The following is an 18,203-nucleotide window of genomic DNA, read 5'->3' as shown; positions in this document are numbered from 1 at the left end:
ACAGCAAACATGACTTCACTGAAGGCAAATCATACCTGACAGATATAGCGGCCTCCCTCAATGGAGTGACTGCATCAGTGAATAAGGGAAGAGCAACTGATGTCATCTACCAGGGCTCCTGTAAGGCCTTTGAAATGGTTCCCCACAATGTTCTTGCCTCAAAATTGGAGAAATATGGATCTGATGGATGGATTGTTAAAGGAATTGGCTGGATGACTGTATCCAAAGAGTTACAGCCAATGGATCGATGTCTACCTGGAAACCAGTAACAAGTGATAGGAACCAGTACCAAGTGGTGTCCCTCAGGGGTCCGTACTGGGATGAATACTGTTTAATATCTTCATTAATGGCATTGATATTGGAATGGAGTGCACCCTTGGGAAGTCTGTGGATCACACCAGGGTGAGTGGTGCAGCTGATTTGCTAGAGGGAAAGGGTGCCATCCAGAGGGACCTCAACAGGCTTGAGGAGTGAGCCCATGTGAACCCCATCAGGGCCAGAAAAATAATCAGAGAAACACCTCTCCCATGAAGAAAGACTGAGAGAGTTGGAGTTTTTCATCCTACAGAAGAGAAGGCTGCAGCAAGACCTTATCATGACTATCAATATATGAAGGGAGCTAACATGAAAGACGGAGAAAGTCTTTTCAGAAGGGCCTGTAGTGACGGGACAACAGGCAATGGTTTTAAACTGAAAGAGGGTAGATTTGGATTGGATATAAGGAAGAAATTTTTATTATGAAAGTGGTGGGACATTGGAACATGTTGCCCAGAGAAGTTGTGGATGCCCAATCCTTGGAAGTGTTCAAAATAAGATTGGACAGGGCTTTCACTTGATCTAATGAAAGATGTCCCTACCCACAGTATGGGGATTAGTCTAGATGATCTTTGAACATCCCTTCCAATGGAAATGATTCTATGAATCGTAGCAAATTTACAGAAGATGTTACATATCTATCTCATGTTACAGTTACAGTTTTATTTTCTCAGACGGACCTAGTAGACCAGATGAAATTTGCTGTAGAATTTGGAATCACCCAGAAGGGAAGAAGAGAGGGAACTCTGTTCCTGCCTTGCTTTGCTTTATTAGATGAATTTCTGTCATGAGTTAAAATGCAATGCTACGAACAAGTATGTATCTACTTATTTTTTAAAAATCCATTTCCAAATGGTTTCCAACATTTTCCAAAGGAGAGCATGGAGGATGTCATTGTTTAGCCCTAGTCAGCAACTAAGCACCACACAGCGACTCGCTCACTCCCTCCACCCCAGTGTGATGGGGGAGAGAATTGAAGGGCAAAAGTAAGAAAACTTATGGGTTGGATGACATAAGAAGAGTTTAATAATGAAAATAAAATAGTAATAGGGATATTAATAATGATTATATAGTAATAATAATAATAGGAAAATAATGAGAGAGAGAGAGAGAGAGAGAGGAAGAAATATGAAGCCCAGGAAAAAAACCCAAGTGATGCAACTGCTCACCACCCACCAACTGACATTGCCAGTCCCCAAGTTATGATCACTGCTTCCCCTGACCAGCTGCCCCCAATTAATATGCTGGGCATGATGTCATATGGTATGGAATATCCCTTTGGACAGTTTGGATCAGCTGTCCTGGCTGTGCCCCATCCTGGCTTCTTGTGCACCTGGCAGAGCATGGGAAGCTGGAAAAGTTATTGACTAGTGTAAGAACTACTTAGCAACAACTAAAACATCTCCACATTATCAATACTGTTTTTAGCACAAATCCAAAACATAGCCCCATACTAGCTACTATGAAGAATATTAACTCTACCCCAGCCAAAACCATGACAGAGACAAGGAGACACATGGCAAGAGACCGGGGAAAATATTATATGTAGTCACGGATTCCTGAGCAGAAGCAGCTCATTATGGAGCAGGGTTATAGTATGAAGTTCCAACTTCATTTTAACCCATGAAAAAAAGTAGAAAAAAACCCTCAGCTTTCCAGAGCTGGACAACTCATGAGGGACTGCATGAGGGGGTGATTTGGTGAAGCCCAGGATCATCCAGTAACCTCATAGCAGGGGTGTGCAAGTGCTCATAACTCGCAGGGGGAGCCTGTGGTACAGTCAAATTCCCAGGGAATGAGCGGATTCAAGAACTGGATTTTCACGGCAGAGTGGGTTCAGGGAGCTCCGTAGCACGTAGTGCTAAACTACCCTGCTAGTAACACCCTGGAGACTTGCCTGGGTACTCAGAAGGTGATAAAGCCTGCAACAAATGTTACACCAAGTGTCTTTGCTTCCTAGTGCAGAATACAGCTACCTTACTCTGAAAATCCCCTGGGAATGACAGACTTACAGACTTACAGAGTGCACAGCTTCTCACAGAGGCCTTGCTGTTTGAAAAATGGATTCGTCACCCAGTGTGCTACGAGTCAATACTACACACACTCAGTAGAGACATTCCTTATTTATTTCAGGTTTACACAAGCCTGGGTGCTGGGTAGTTTTCCACAAAGCAGGCACACTGAAGCTGGCTCCTCTGTTATATTTATACAATAAGGTAATACATACTCCACTTATGTAATACATAATCATTCTAATCTACATAAGTTGCATAATGGCATTAAGTCACTCTTCTCAACTCCATTTCAGATCCTTCTCTGCATGTCTTCCTCTCTTTGGGGGTCCTTGATGGTCTCTTGTGGTCTTCATGGGTTAAGTACCCTAATCCTTTCTATACATATATGGTTGCGTGTCACCTAAGGACAACTCAGGGCTATTTTCTCTTGCCAGCTCTCTCTTATTTTCTTTTGAAAAGAAAGTTTGTCTTTGATTAAATGGATAATGCTGATGGACAAGACATCCGTCTTTAAGCTTGGGTTAAATATTAAAACTTCAAATGCTACTTAAGCAATGCTTGATCAAAATGGAATTTAGATTCACGCTAAATAAACATAGACAATACTCTTCTCACCAAGGGTGTTGTCACCTTACAGCCTGGTCTCCCACAGCAGTCCAATCATCGTCCCTGAACTTCCCTCCCTGGAAGGAGCAAACAGGCATTAGGAAAGAAAACACCATGAACATAGCTGTGGCATCCCCACTGCACTCCATAATTATTTCCATAGCCCAACCTAGGATACTGTCAAGTTCCTTGTGGAACAGGACCTTTGTTATTGGTTTGAGCATTTAGGATGTCTCCTTCAGAGCCTTGGTGTTTGCCTTGCCCCATTTTGGTTTCCTTTGGGCCAATACTGAAAAGATTGTGCATGAACAACATGGTGGACTACATTATTTTCATCTGCCAGTGAGGGGCCCCTGGAACAGCGATTTCTCTGCTAGCAGATGCAACATCTGTATCTGTGGCCTAAGGGGAAATAGAAACTGATTATTGATTAATCTTTTGTTATATCTTTCTGAAAGGATATATTATATAAAGCCACTCAGCTTGTAAGGGACAAAAACACAAACAACGTCCATGAGAGGGCAGCAAACACTCAATACTGGACACTTTTCACCCTTCCTGATCATTTTCAGGTCAAAAGCCAGCTACTGAATGATTTTTCTTAACTACTTTTTCTTCTTTCCAACAGTAAAACCTCAGATGATTTTTCTCCGCAAAAGAAAGAGGAACTAGAGTTGAATACCTTCTGCTGAATGACAAAACCCTTCTTCTTTTTACGTATGTAATTTTTCAATCAATCTAAAAAGTAGCCACCTTATTCTCTATGCCACTACAAAAGTGGAAGCTACTATAAAAACAGTAATCCCAAAGAGCCGGCTTCCCTTAAAAATATTAAAGTGAAGCACGTAAATATTAAACTCTCGATTATCATACCTTTACTGCTAAAGTCTCCCTGAGAGAACGTTAAGAAAGTCTGGGAAATGGAGAAGAGAGAGAAATTCAAGGAGGGGTAGAGTTTCTCAGAAACAGGATTGGACAGATTTTGCTGCAAAGATGCTCCGTTAAACAAACACGAGGAGGGGCTCTTTAAGACACTGAAGCCGCGCGTGAGAATCACTGCAATCGGGAGAAACTGTGATACATAACACAGAGGCATATTTAAAAATAAAAAATGTAGTAAAAAACCAAAGAGTAGTTTAAATGATTCATTATCTGGGGTACCTTTCTATGATTGAGGCTTTACTTCTAAATGATCACGACGTATCAGCGATTTAAAAAATATATAAACTATTATACACACAGACGCAATGATTTTGCTATTAAAAAACCCAAATAAACAAACAAGCAAAAAGAAAAAACTCGAACGTACCGGAAATGGGCAGCAACACCGAACCGCCTGTGCCGCGGGGAGGGAAACTCGCACGGAACCCTCCCGGTTATGCTGGTGGGGCGCGCGGCGGGAAAGCGGGGAGACCCGGCGGGAGCGAGCGCCAAGCCCCGCCCCTCGCCGCCGCAGTCCCCAACCAGGTCGGCTCCCAAACTATAAAGACCGACGCGCCGCCGGCTCCCCCTCACAGCTCGGAACCGACCTCAGCAGCAGCGGCAGCACCATGTCTGGCAGAGGCAAGGGCGGGAAGGGGCTCGGCAAGGGGGGCGCCAAGCGGCACCGCAAGGTGCTGCGCGACAACATCCAGGGCATCACCAAGCCGGCCATCCGCCGCCTGGCTCGGCGCGGCGGCGTGAAGCGCATCTCGGGGCTCATCTACGAGGAGACGCGCGGCGTGCTGAAGGTCTTCCTGGAGAACGTGATCCGCGACGCCGTCACCTACACGGAGCACGCCAAGAGGAAGACGGTCACGGCCATGGATGTGGTCTACGCCCTCAAGCGCCAGGGACGCACCCTCTACGGCTTCGGCGGCTAAAGCTCTCCGCTCCCGCACCATTTCGAGAACCCAAAGGCTCTTTTAAGAGCCACCCACTTCATCCTGAGAAGAGCTGTGACATTGTTTTCCCTGAAAGGACATCTGACACGTCTGACCTGCAATTTCTAAAGCTTACTAAAATTGGTCATTATGGACTACTGCTAATGCTTAACAATCAGATAAGTGCGATCTGACGTTTAAATTTTGCTATTCACGGTGAAGTTCTGTTGGCTGTGTAAGAGAGACCCTTGTTCATGTGCTCCTTAAATAACCGTGCAAATGTACCCTACTAAAAATCATTCTAAGTGCTCTTAGCAATTACAACAACGTGTTTTTTACCTTGCTTTATAATTTTTGTTGATTTAAGCATAAATACCTGGAATGCTATTCAATGTCCTGGACTTTTTGATTAACTTAGTAGATAATCCCCTGCAAGGAAGAAAGGGAAACCAATGTATCACCTTATGAAAAGTCTGTATGTTGCTCTGAGATTTTCTTTTTGATAATTTAAAATAAACTATTTTATTTGCTATAACCTGTCCACAGTCCCCTGTCAATTTTTTTTTTACTTTTAAATCAATTTGAGGAGTAAATCTACAGTTTTCCAGAGTACATGTTTTGGGGGGCGGGGGGAACATGACGGAAAACTATACCCGTAGCAACACATTTTAAGAAAATACCTCAAAAAGGGGTCTTGTGCAAAGGCTTTTCTTATTCTGGCCTAGGGAACACTCCTGTCTGGGGAGCACTTCTCAAGTACTGGTGCTCTATTTCCTTCATGACTGGAGGAAAAAACGGCAAAACCACCTATTTTCAGGTTTAGAGAGAACCGTTACAAGTCATTGAGCACTCGGAGACATTTGCAATCAATAATTACACGCAGTCACTTTTGGTTTTCTTACAGCCTTAATGAGTAGGAGCATATTAAATAATAGACCAATTCCTCATTCCTCTTTATGTTCCTCATTTCATAAATGAAGTTGATTGCTTCTTCTCAAAGTCCTGATTTTGTTGATGACGCTTAATACAATTTTAATAATTTTTCTGGAGGAAACAGCATGAGAAAAACAGCTTAAAACGTGCTTCTCCACTACTACAGTTTATGTATGTGTTTCAGCTACAAACTTGCATCGTAGGATTTCTTAAGGGTAGATGCCTGTGTTTCAAGGTAGCAGGCGATCCTTCTCTTGGGGATAATGTGCCTGTTACTGTAAGGGATAGCTCAGTACGGTGGTGAAGGAACTTCATCCTTCTTTTGTAATTAGCCAACCAAAACAAAACGAAAAAACACATTAAAATAATCTGCGGTTTTAAGAACAGCTCCTGAATTTGAGCTTCCACATGACTTTTACTCTGCCAGGAGCCAGGCGGAAAGGGAAAGCCGGAGAAGCAGAAGAGAGGCCTGCGCTGGGTCTCAAATACGCACCCCGCCGGGCCTTGGACCTGCACCGCGGGAGCCGGGACTTGGTGCGGCGGGGAAGTGGGAGTGGGGGGAAGTGGGGGTGCGGCAGCGGCGAGCGCTACTACCTTGGTTCCAGGACGGGATTGCCTCGGCACCCAATCAGGCTGCGGTTCCTCCTCTCCAATCAGAGACGAGGTGGCTCTATAAATACCGGCGCTGCGCAGCGGTTTTCTGTCACGCCAGTGTCTCGGGAGCGGGGAGCGGCAGCGCAGCGATGGCGCGCACGAAGCAGACGGCGCGTAAGTCGACGGGCGGGAAGGCGCCCCGCAAGCAGCTGGCCACCAAGGCGGCCCGCAAGAGCGCGCCGGCCACGGGCGGCGTGAAGAAGCCGCACCGGTACCGGCCCGGCACGGTGGCGCTGCGCGAGATCCGGCGCTACCAGAAGTCGACGGAGCTGCTCATCCGCAAGCTGCCCTTCCAGCGGCTGGTGCGCGAGATCGCGCAGGACTTCAAGACCGACCTGCGCTTCCAGAGCTCGGCCGTCATGGCGCTGCAGGAGGCGAGCGAGGCCTACCTGGTCGGGCTCTTCGAGGACACCAACCTCTGCGCCATCCACGCCAAGCGCGTCACCATCATGCCCAAGGACATCCAGCTGGCCCGGCGCATCCGCGGCGAGCGCGCCTGAGCCTCCTCCCGCAGCCCTTCCCGGCTCCCGGCAGGCACCCAGGGCAGCCCACACAGACCCAAAGGCTCTTTTAAGAGCCACTCCATGCGCAGTGAAAAGAGCTGAAGCGCTCTGCCTTTAAACAGGCACCATTTAGAAACAACGTGGTTCCTTCCTCTTTTTTTCTCTAGAATGTATTATTTTATTTTATACCCCTATTCCTCTTATTGTTTTCATTTCTTATTTTACTGCATTGCCTGCGTATAAACGTCTGGCTTTTATAAACTGCACAAGGCTCCGAGTTTCCAGGTCTGCAGTTCACGGCGGTGCTTTGCAAGTACCGGAGGGCACTAAAGGCACTTTATGGGCATTGAACGGGGGGGGAGAGACACGATCGGGCAGGGAAGCGCCGGTGGGTGGGTTGCAGGGCGGGAGCAGAGAGCAGCAGGTGGGGGTTTACATCGCTGTGGCTGGGCTGGGGACAGCTTTGGGGGATTGGGGGGAGGGGGAGGGGCCGGGACGGGGCTTTGCCCGGGACGGCCCCGCCCGGGCATAGGAACTCCCCGCCTTAAACTCTCCCGGCCGGGTCTGGGCAAGAGCAGAACCTTCCCTCTCTGGAGCTGTGATACCGCTGGAGCTGGCTCGGGCGGTTGCTTTTAAAGGGGGCTGCCGTCTTCCTCCAGCACTTGATAATGCCGAGAGCAGGAATATCTCTCTCAAAACATGGGTTTTGAGGCCAGACTCAAAATGATGGAACACCGCGCTGAAGGGACAGGGCACATGATGTTTCCTTATCACAGCACAGGAACATACCTAAAAAGGCCAGGAAACTAGGATTGAAAAGTATTGTGCATGGGAATGCCTATTAAGTTTGTCCGTATTTGTTACCATTGATAATACAAAACTGGATACAAGGTTATGTATTTCCTGAGCTTTTTTTGGTTGGTTGGTTTTGGGGGAGGGGGAGGGTATTTTTAATAACAGTTTTATAAAAATATTGGAGTGGAAGTCTGTGTATTCTTCAAATAATTCTTCAATTAATAAGTGTATATGTATTATTATTTGAACTTGCATTTCCCAAGATAGTGATTACAAGATTTTATGCAGTCAGAAAATATGCTGAGTTGTCAGGTTTCTGTAGTCAGGTTTCCAGGATTCTTTGGAAGATGCTGGAGGGATACACGTGTTTATGTCTGTACGCAGCTTTCAGCCCAAATTCTGAGACACATGCATGCAGGAGCAACCAGCCTAAAGATGTCCTGAGCATTAAAATAGGAAGTTAAGCCTTAGGCCTCAGGTTCATAACAAGGAGTAACAGCAGCTTGTACCATAACTTTGGGAAACACCTTCCTGCCTCCTCCTCCCTGGCTGTGAAAGGCCACAGCTGCTGCTGGGGGTGAGAGTCCTGAGCTCTGGGATGCGCTGAGGGGAGCTGGTGGAAGGCAGAGCTGCTGCCCGGTGTCCTCAGAGGCCGCTGGGCACCACCGACGTGCTTCCTCTTGGAAGCACCTGCTGTGTTACACTCACTGACAGAGACAGCCCTTGGGTGGAGGAGGAAAGAAGGTGGAAAGACCTGACGAGTGTAGTGATCAGCCCAGGTCAAGGCTGGGTTTGGGGTTTATTTCCCTTTTTGTTTTTTTCCTTTAGCCTCCATTTTCTTTCTCTCACTGTAGAGCTCCCCAAACGAGTTTGTTGATCTTCATGGCCTTCCTTTGAAACCATGTTGCAATGGCAGTAGGGAGCCGCAATGTTACCAAGCGATGAATGGAATGGCTGGGTGGTCTGCGGTGGACAGAGGAGCTAGTCTCTATTTTTTTTTTTCATTTAGTGTCTTTCAAACAGAATGTATAATTATTTCTTAAGATAGATTTCACCTCTATTTATTTGTATGAAAAGTAAAAATATATCTGACTTCATAATGAATCAGAATAAAAGAAACCTGACTGATGCCAGATAAAAATCTGGCAGGTTTTGGAATTGAAGTTTTATATTATGGATAACTAAGATTTCTCCTTGTCTTGAGATAGACATCATGGTGTGAGAAGAGACTTTGCACTTACAGCTGAGGTAGTGAAGGAAACCTTCCAATAGGCCATAAAAATTCTCTGTTCTCTTAAAAGTCTGATGACAAAAGCATAATCTCAGTCCTTGCTGCTACTGGTTCTGTTGTCCTAAGGTTTATTTCATGTTAACGGAGTGGCAGCAGTGGGGTGGAGTATGAACTATGTCTTATTTCTAATGAGTACCATCACATTAACACTTTAAGAGCCTGCCCAGTCCCTTGTGGCAATTTTACTAGAGACCGCTGATACATGACCTTGGACCACAAACAAGATATTAACTACTTATCAGTCATGATGAATAATTTCCTCATTCACTTTTGAGAGCGGATTCCACACCCTGGTATCAGGAAGGGCTCCTTAGGGAGCCTTGGGGTGCACTGTAAGCAGGCACCAGTGGCTGATCCACAGCTTTTGTTCAGCTGTGACCTCACTCTTCACTTATTTGCAGTTGTAACAAGTCTGAGGTTTTAGCCATTGTAAGCTTTGCTCACCTCACAGAGGCGTTTGGGTTGGAAGTGACTGTAAAGATCATCTAGTTGAAACCCCCCTGCCATGGGCAGGGTCACCTTCCACTAGACCAGGTTGCTCAAAGCCCCATCCAACCCGGCCTTGAACACTTCAACACCCCGAAGTGGAGGCTGGCTACAAACTTCAGTCATTTCAGTTAATAATGTGCCAATGTGGAACAACTACAATTAGGATGGAGCCTCCTGAACTCTTAAAGAGTAGCCAAACATACAGTTAATTTTAAAATTATAATCATATGATTCCTTTCCAAATACATTTATAGGCACGGTCCCTGTGCTATTCCAGAAGGAGCACTTTTGCTTTTTGATTTTGTAATATTGTCACCCCTTCCTCTGCAAGCGGTGATGTACAGAGAGATTAATCAAATAGAATATTCAGTTGGAAGGGGCCTACAACAATCATCTAGTCCAACTCTGAAGTAGTTGCTTTCATTTGATCTACCATATGGATTATTAGAACCTCAAAAAATAAAGCCAGATGGATAAAGCCGGGTGGGGCGGCGGCAGAGGGGACAGGGAAAGAGACAGAATGGATGGATACTGAGATGAATTAAAATTTGTGAGTGAAGGAAAAGCATATATATGTGTGTATATTCATATAGAACATGTACCTGTGCGTGATATACATGCGTACATACATCATTATGTTATATTAGTTGTATCTACCATGTTTTACCTCCTGTGTTGTGTTTCTGAAACACATCCTATGAAACTTGTTGCAGGGTCGTCCCCCCCAGACGCCATAGCCAAATACCTGAATTTTCACATCAGGCTGATTTGGCTCGTAACATTTACAGAAGCTGTATTGGACAGGCCAGAATCTGTTATCAAGGGCAGAGGAAAAGATGCTGTGACAACAAACATCCATATGAATCTGAATGTTTTATTTTTAAAAGAATAGAAAAGGTGACTCCTTTAAAATATAAACACAGCTAGAGGCTGCAGGACTTCACACAATCAACCAAGAAATTGAAGTGAACTAAAGGCTAACTGTAATTTCCTCACTATGAAACTTTATTGAATCAACTAAATTCTAGTAAATGTAGAACTTCTGATCCCTCCATGTATATTCCAGTACTGACTCCACCTTCTATTCATCATCAGAACCAAAATCCTTGTCCTCAATTCTCTAACCCATATAAGCACATCTCCTGCAGGCCTCTCATCGGTTACAAAGCTGCCAAGGCTTGAAGCCCCTTCTTTCCCCCAGCTGTTCTGGCCCCACATAAAAGTCATGAAACTTTCCTCTGTGCTTGTGTTCTCCCTTTATTTGGAAAATGGGAACAGGGACTTCCCAGGAACATCCACCAGATTGTCTTTGCTTTTTCCAAGCTCTCCTGTGTCCTGTACGCAAGCCTTCCCTTGAAGTCATAAAGCAAAGAAAACTGCAAATATAAATCACAATTAGACTAATTTATTTAATTTCCCAGTTTTATTACTTGCATGAGGCTTATCTTAACAATTTTGGTTTACTCATCTCATACTTGGAGAGGGAGGGCTCTTGGATATCTAATGTGGAGTTAGAATTTTTTAGAATATATCCTAGTAAGGGCAATGATATGAGTATATTTTCCTCATTTTCTTTAATAAAAACCTGTTTGAAGCTTATCTTCAGGTTATGCCTTACACAGTACTTATAAGTAAAACATGCTTTGCTCCATAAACCCATTGCAAAATAAAATGTTTTACAACTATCAAGTCTTGGAGGGGTGAGGGGAAGGAAATTATTAGAGGTTTTCTGCTGTACTCTACTTTTCTTAAGATTATAGCTCTTCCAAGATTATGAATTTTTTTTCATTTATGGTATTTGAGCACTCCTTTTATTCTGATTTGTGCACTTATTTTCTGTATTGCCAATATTCCCAGGCCCCTTCACTTTAACAGCATGAAATAATCTGCTCAAAAAAATCGAGTAGTTTGAGACTGTTTCTGAAAGGTTATGAACATGTCCTAACTAGAATTGCAGTATGATTAAAGATCTCTTAACAGCAGCGTCCAGAGAAATCAGCTGAGCAGAGCTGGGGATAGAAAACAACCAAATGCTAAGAGCTTGAATACTTATAAAATAGTTCGGAAAACTTAACTACCTTACAGGAACTCCAGGATGATTTAGTTTTGTATCCAAGTATGAAAAAAAAACTGTGTCACAGCTCTCTTGTGCAACGTGGTGGCTCTTAAAAGAGCCTTTAGGGTGCGGGGACGAAGGATCACGGAGGGGGGGCCTCCGGGAGGAGCCTCAGGCGCGCTCGCCGCGGATGCGCCGGGCCAGCTGGATGTCCTTGGGCATGATGGTGACGCGCTTGGCGTGGATGGCGCAGAGGTTGGTGTCCTCGAAGAGCCCGACCAGGTAGGCCTCGCTCGCCTCCTGCAGCGCCATGACGGCCGAGCTCTGGAAGCGCAGGTCGGTCTTGAAGTCCTGCGCGATCTCGCGCACCAGCCGCTGGAAGGGCAGCTTGCGGATGAGCAGCTCCGTCGACTTCTGGTAGCGCCGGATCTCGCGCAGCGCCACCGTGCCGGGCCGGTACCGGTGCGGCTTCTTCACGCCGCCCGTGGCCGGCGCGCTCTTGCGGGCCGCCTTGGTGGCCAGCTGCTTGCGGGGCGCCTTCCCGCCCGTCGACTTACGCGCCGTCTGCTTCGTGCGCGCCATCGCTCTGGGGGAACGCAGCTGCCTCTCGGAACGGGTCCCGGGGACTGGAAAGGTTCCCTTGCCGGGGCGGCTTATATAGCCTGTCCCCATCGCTGATTGGCCGGCAGCAATGCGCTGTTGTGATTGGATACTTTCAAATTCGAAAAGCCCGCCTCGAAAGCGCGCCTTTTTGCCCTTTGGTCCTCACCCTCCCCCCGCCTTCCACTGGTTGCTCTTGTTTTCGGTTTTACTTATTTTTTATAGCAATTTTTATAGTCTACCTTGAAAATAAAATCCTTTACCGAAAGTGGTTCAAAAGGGAAAAGGTTAATTGTAACCTGCACTCTCCTGAACGCACAGAAGGTTCATTTTTAGTCCAATTCACTGAGACTTGAGCTTTGAAAAAAAAAAGTGTTGTCCAGGTTTTCCTCAACAGAAATCCTTACAACAGCATTCCGGGGCTTGTTCTTTTTTTTTCTCTTGCCGAGAAGGGATGTTAAGTCGGTTGCAGGTTTTTAGTGTATTTTTTGTTTGGGTTTTGGGGAGGGGAGGTGGGTTTTTTTTAATCTTTTTTTCCTCTAATACAGTAACTTTATTCTGTAAATAACGAAAACTAATACTATAGCAGAAATAGTAAATGGTTTTGGGTCGAGACAAATTGCACTTGAAAACGCTCTAATTCAAGGAACAGATTTTTCAATTATTTTCAGTTTCTTTCAGCATAAAAAGTATTCCCAGGCTGTTGCTTGCTGAAATACAAGCTTTGCAGTCCCTGAGCATTCCATTTTCCCCACTGTGTATTTCTGCTCACTTTCCCTAGCCGCAAGAATTGCCCTCGTACCCCGAGCAGCGAAGGGCTTTCAGGAAAAGGAAGGCCTGGTAGTGACAGGGCAGAACTGCACCGGATTCAGCTGCCTGAGGTTGAAAGAAAAAGCTTCCTCAGCTTTAACACACCAGATGCACAAAGAATAACGACGACTCCCTTAAAAACACTTTCAGGGGTCAAACTTGGGAGCATTCTGATATTTAAACTTCTGTGAGGTGGTCAGGGAACGACCAATGTGACACGTCCCACCCCTCGCCCGTATGTTTCCAGCTGCCGAGCGTCAGCGCAGGGATTACCATAATGTAGGTGCGCCCAATAAGGGTGTTTTGTTATACACCTCGATTTTTCCTTAAATAGGTAGAAAAAAGTTGTAACTTAAAAATTCAATTACGTTGCCATCGAAATCAATAGCTCCTTAATTACTTAAGCCACTGAAAGAGCAACAACAGATGCTTAGCTAATTATCACGTGCTTGACTGTTTTTAAAGAGCCACCTATACAGTGATTTACAAGAACAATACACGATGAATTAGTGGAATCAAAGCCTCTGAACGTTTACTTTCCTTTTAGCAGACTGGAAGCAACACAGCTCTTTTCTAGTTTCAGTGGGTGGCTCTTAAAAGAGCCTTTGGGTTCTCGAAATGGTGCGGGAGCGGAGAGCTTTAGCCGCCGAAGCCGTAGAGGGTGCGCCCCTGGCGCTTGAGGGCGTAGACCACGTCCATGGCCGTGACCGTCTTCCTCTTGGCGTGCTCCGTGTAGGTGACGGCGTCACGGATCACGTTCTCCAGGAAGACCTTCAGCACGCCGCGCGTCTCCTCGTAGATGAGCCCCGAGATGCGCTTCACGCCGCCGCGCCGAGCCAGGCGGCGGATGGCCGGCTTGGTGATGCCCTGGATGTTGTCGCGCAGCACCTTGCGGTGCCGCTTGGCGCCCCCCTTGCCGAGCCCCTTCCCGCCCTTGCCTCTGCCAGACATGGTGCTGCCGCTGCTGCCGAGGTCGGTTCCGAGCTGTGAAGCGGAGCCGGCGGCGCGTCGGTGTTTATAGTTTGGGAGCCGACCTGGTTGGGGACTGCGCCGGGTGCCGGGGGGCGGGGCTCACGTCCTTTGTTTCTTCCTCCGTCACAGATCATGATGCAGCATTGCTTGCTGCTCCCCCTCAAGACGGTACTGTAAAGTTTAAAAGTAAACCAAAAATTACGCCCCTCCCCCAAACAAATCTCAGTGACGAACATGCTCGTACAACAATTGGAAAGCTTTTTTCCCCCCCGCTTGGCTTTCTATAAACCCGTTTGCTATGCAGATGTGCATGTAATTTGTTATCTTGAAATGACTAAGTTTTGTTTGAATTACTTTAAATTCTTATTTTCATGCTGTTGTTCATTTATCGTTGTGTTTTATTACGGATCAACATTGTGCTATCTACGTACACATGGACATCCTGTGTCCCTTGTAAATAAGAAAACATAAGGGGGGGGGGGGGGAATCAGAGCAGTGGAATTCCAAAAAGTCTCCTAGGATGTATCCTAGCACACTAGAAAGATATAGGGGACTGTCAGCTGGGAGTGTGAATAGGAAACACTGTATTGCAGCTGTTGTTTTTAAGGAAAGAAGGAAAGTGGGATGAGGTTATGTATGCAGATATGTTTTCCACTTGGCGGAATCATCTGGAGTGGCAAAGAGACTGCGGTATTAATATTCCACTAGGTTTTATCTTTAGAAAAAGAAAAGTGAAAACAAGGAGCAGGAGAAAATAAGGAGATGCTGTTCCGTATGTAGTGTTGGGCAAAGATGTTTGAAAATAACAAACCCCAGAAAGAAAAGGGAGAAGATAGAGGATCAGCCAGAGGATTTGGGATTGTACCCTCCACCCCTTAATCTGTCTCCCCCCTCATCCATCACTGTTATCTGAAACAGATGATAACAGCGAGGAGGAAGGAGCAATAAGTGCTTTTACTCTGGTTACAGCATGGAGCAGGATTAGAACAAAGAAAGCTCCACAACTCATGACTCCATTAAAAGCGTCAGAAGGACCGGCTAGAGTAAAAGTACCCTTCTCCACTACTGAGTTAAATGCCTGGAAGTAGGTAGATAGGGGATACCGGGATGACCCATGTTGAGTGGCAAAATGATTTGAATAATAATAAAAAACCAGGACCCTGATGGGATGGGACAGATATAGATGTGGTTTTTGTGGGAAATGACAGAAACAGAATAACAATTAGTATTAAAAACTGCATGAACTCATGTGCAGACCCAAATTACTGGGGGAACCTTACAAGGGAATGTGGATAATTACATTCACCTGACTGACCCTCGTCGGGACCCCAATGACAGGCGTAATTATAGGTTATTAAAAAGATACCAAGATTTGATAAAATTGGGGTTAAAAAATGCAAAAGCTGTAAATTGGTCAGCATTATATGCTATCATCAGGAGCAGAAAGAGACCCTTACTGAATTTTTGGATCAATTGAGAAATGCCATGCAAAAATACACTACCCTAGATCCCTCCTCGGATGTGGGACAACAATTTGTTTCTCTATTTTTGGGGTAATCATCTACAGATATAAGAAAGAAGCTACAGAAACTAAAGAAACCGGAAATAAGAAACTTAGAGAAATTACTTGAGGACGCATGGAGAGTTTTTAGGAATCAGGAGAATATGGATAGAGGAAAACTGATGAAATTGAGGGCAACAGCTATGGTGACAGCCTTGGAACAGAGAGGAATGGTAAACAGAGGAGGATTTAGAGGATGAGGAAAGGGAAGGCCCTTTGGAAATAGAGGGGGGCTGGGAAAGAATCAGTGTGTATTGTCAGGAGGAAGGACATTAGAAAAATGAATTTAGAAGACCGGAAGGGAATAGAAGGACCAATTAATAACTTTTTACAGAATGGGCTATTAATAGAATGTGAATCGGAATATAATACCCCATATTACTGGTAAAAAAGCTGGATGGAACTTATCAGGTAGTACAAGATTTAAGAGAAGTGAACAAAGTTATTAAAGACCTACACCCTGTGGTAGCTAATCCTTATAACTTACTTACTAAATTATGGCATAATCAAGTAAGGTTTGCAATATTAGATTTAAAAGACACATTCTTCTGTTCACCTTTAGCCAAAGAAAGTCAAAATTTATTTGCATTTGAATGGGAAAGCCCTACCACTGGTAGGAAAAACCAGTTTACCTGGCCAGTGTTACCCCAAGGTTTTAAAAATAGTCCAACAATCTTTGGAAATCAGTAAGTATGAGAACTTGAAATGTGGGATCCTCCCTCCAGGGAAGGACTCCTTTTACAGTATGTGGATGACTTATTAATAGCAACTGAACCAAACCTGATTGTAAAAAATGGACTATCAGTTTGTTAAACTTTTTGGGACTAAATGGGTATTGAGTCTCTCAACAGAAAGCCTAGATTGTGCGGCAACAAGTAACATACCTTGGATATGAATTATCTGGAGGACAATGGGAATTAGGAACAGAAAGAAAAGAAGCCTTCTGCAGAATCCCCTCCCTGAGATGGTAAAAGAACTCAGGACCTTTTTGGGAATGACAGGTTAGTGCCAGTTATATATGTATAATTCTGGAATAATAGTAAAACCTTTGTCTGAACTTTTGAAAAACAACCCCACTCGATTGGTCTGGTCCAAAGAAGCTCAAAACACATTCAGGACACTTGAAAAGGAACTAATGAAGGCCCTGGCCCTAGGCCTACCTGATGTGACAACACCTGCTGACTGTTTTCCCATGAAAGACAAGGTATAGCTCTGGGAGTCCTAGCCCAACAGCTAGGACCCTACAGAATTGCTGTGGGCTATTTTTCTAAACAGCTTGACAAAGTAATCAAGGGGTGGCCAGGGTGCCTGCAAGCTGTGTCAGCTGTGGTCTGGAATACTCAGGAGGCCTGAAAATTCACCTTAGGACAAAAGACCACAGTACTGATTTCACACACAGTATCAGCTGTGTTGGAACAGAATGGGAATCACTGGTTTTCCCCATCTCAACTTCTACAATACCAGGCCATTTTAATTGAACCAGATGATGTTACTATTGAAGTAACCAATGTTACAAACCCAGCTTCTTTCCTCAGTGGGGTGACTTCTGAACAGTTAACACGTGCTTGCCTTGAAACTATAGAGATTGTGTACTCCAGTAGACCAGATTTGAAAGAAGAATCTCTGGAAGATGCACAAGATTCCTGGTTCGTGGATGGAAGCAGCTTCATCCAACAAGGTATTTGAAAGGCCAGATACAGGGTAACAACAGCGAATGAAATAATTGAATCTCAATCACTACCTGCTGGGACATCAGCTCAAAAGGCTGAAATTATTGCCCTGATAAGGGCCCTGGAGCTGGCAAAAGGGAAAAAGAGAAATATATGGACAGATTCCAAATACACCTTTGGAGTTGTCCATGCTCATGGAGCAATTTGGAAAGAACGAGGACTGCTAACTGCACAAGGAAAACAAATAAAGCATGCAGAGGAAATACTTCACCTATTAAAGGCAATTCAACTGCCAGCTAAAGTCACCATCATGCACTGTCAAGGACAGCCAAAGGGTAACACTGAACAGGAAAAAGTTAATAGATTGGGTGACAATGAGACTAAGCAGGCAGCAGAGACAATGCAAGAGATTTTAGCCTTAATTCCAGATAATAAAATTAAGAGTCTCGGTGACCAAGAAAATATTTAATATTCTAAGGCTGACAAAGAATTAACAGAAGAAATGGGAGGGCGGGTTCCCTCCAGAGGATCAGCCCATTTGAGTGACGTCTGAATTTTAATTCCTGTCAAACAGATATGGGGAATTGTTAGAGAGGAACATAATAGAATACATTGCAGGGCAGACTCCCTGTTTAACTTTCAAAATTGGAAATTAATAAGGACAAATGAACATACTACACGCCGACAGGTGACTCAGCAATGTGAAATATCACAGAATCACAGAATCACAGGTTGGAAGGACGTCAGGGATCATCTAGTCCAACCTTATTTCAAAATATGTTTGAAAAATAATCCTAATACAGGCAACTGGGTACAACTGGGGAATACCGGGAAAGGAAATATACCGGGCGACCATTGGCAAATTGATTTCTTGGAACTTCCAAGAAAAGGAGGGTATAGATACCTACTGGTGCTCGCAGGCACCTTTTCTGGATGGCCAGAAGCATTTTCTTGTAGAACAAATAAAGTGAGGGAGGCTACTAAGGTACTATTAAAAGAAATAATGCCCCAATTTGGGGTACCTACGGTAATTTCGTCAGACAGGGGCACACATTTTTGAACAGAAGTAGT

General features: G+C 44.9%; 4 protein-coding genes across 4 annotated transcripts; 2 read left to right on the top strand and 2 right to left on the bottom strand.

Moving 5' to 3' along the window:
* The first annotated feature begins 4,437 nt into the window (after window positions 1-4,437).
* On the top strand, window positions 4,438-5,339 carry LOC135313502 (histone H4). The gene has a single exon (XM_064452696.1). It carries the CDS (start codon window positions 4,487-4,489, stop codon window positions 4,796-4,798), a length of 312 nt encoding a protein of 103 aa, XP_064308766.1. The 5' UTR covers window positions 4,438-4,486; the 3' UTR covers window positions 4,799-5,339.
* A 1,111-nt stretch (window positions 5,340-6,450) lies between these two features.
* Window positions 6,451-6,965, top strand: LOC135313458 (histone H3). The gene has a single exon (XM_064452414.1). The coding sequence runs from the start codon at window positions 6,475-6,477 to the stop codon at window positions 6,883-6,885; it is 411 nt and encodes a 136-aa protein (XP_064308484.1). The 5' UTR covers window positions 6,451-6,474; the 3' UTR covers window positions 6,886-6,965.
* A 4,295-nt stretch (window positions 6,966-11,260) lies between these two features.
* On the bottom strand, window positions 11,261-12,142 carry LOC135313442 (histone H3). Its single transcript, XM_064452320.1, has one exon. The coding sequence runs from the start codon at window positions 12,099-12,101 to the stop codon at window positions 11,691-11,693; it is 411 nt and encodes a 136-aa protein (XP_064308390.1). The 5' UTR covers window positions 12,102-12,142; the 3' UTR covers window positions 11,261-11,690.
* A 1,293-nt stretch (window positions 12,143-13,435) lies between these two features.
* Window positions 13,436-13,903, bottom strand: LOC135313498 (histone H4). Its single transcript, XM_064452646.1, has one exon. It carries the CDS (start codon window positions 13,878-13,880, stop codon window positions 13,569-13,571), a length of 312 nt encoding a protein of 103 aa, XP_064308716.1. The 5' UTR covers window positions 13,881-13,903; the 3' UTR covers window positions 13,436-13,568.
* Window positions 13,904-18,203: the final 4,300 nt, after the last annotated feature.

The sequence above is a fragment of the Phalacrocorax carbo genome, chromosome 1 (assembly GCF_963921805.1).
Source record: "Phalacrocorax carbo chromosome 1, bPhaCar2.1, whole genome shotgun sequence".
NCBI classification, from domain to species: Eukaryota; Metazoa; Chordata; class Aves; order Suliformes; family Phalacrocoracidae; genus Phalacrocorax; species Phalacrocorax carbo.
This window is presented reverse-complemented; position numbering and strand designations above follow the sequence as displayed.

Coding starts and splice junctions, on each gene's coding strand:
- LOC135313498 (XM_064452646.1), bottom strand. CDS start 13,880: ATGTCTGGCAGAGGCAAGGGCGGGAAGGGGCTCGGCAAGGGGGGCGCC.
- LOC135313442 (XM_064452320.1), bottom strand. CDS start 12,101: ATGGCGCGCACGAAGCAGACGGCGCGTAAGTCGACGGGCGGGAAGGCG.
- LOC135313502 (XM_064452696.1), top strand. CDS start 4,487: ATGTCTGGCAGAGGCAAGGGCGGGAAGGGGCTCGGCAAGGGGGGCGCC.
- LOC135313458 (XM_064452414.1), top strand. CDS start 6,475: ATGGCGCGCACGAAGCAGACGGCGCGTAAGTCGACGGGCGGGAAGGCG.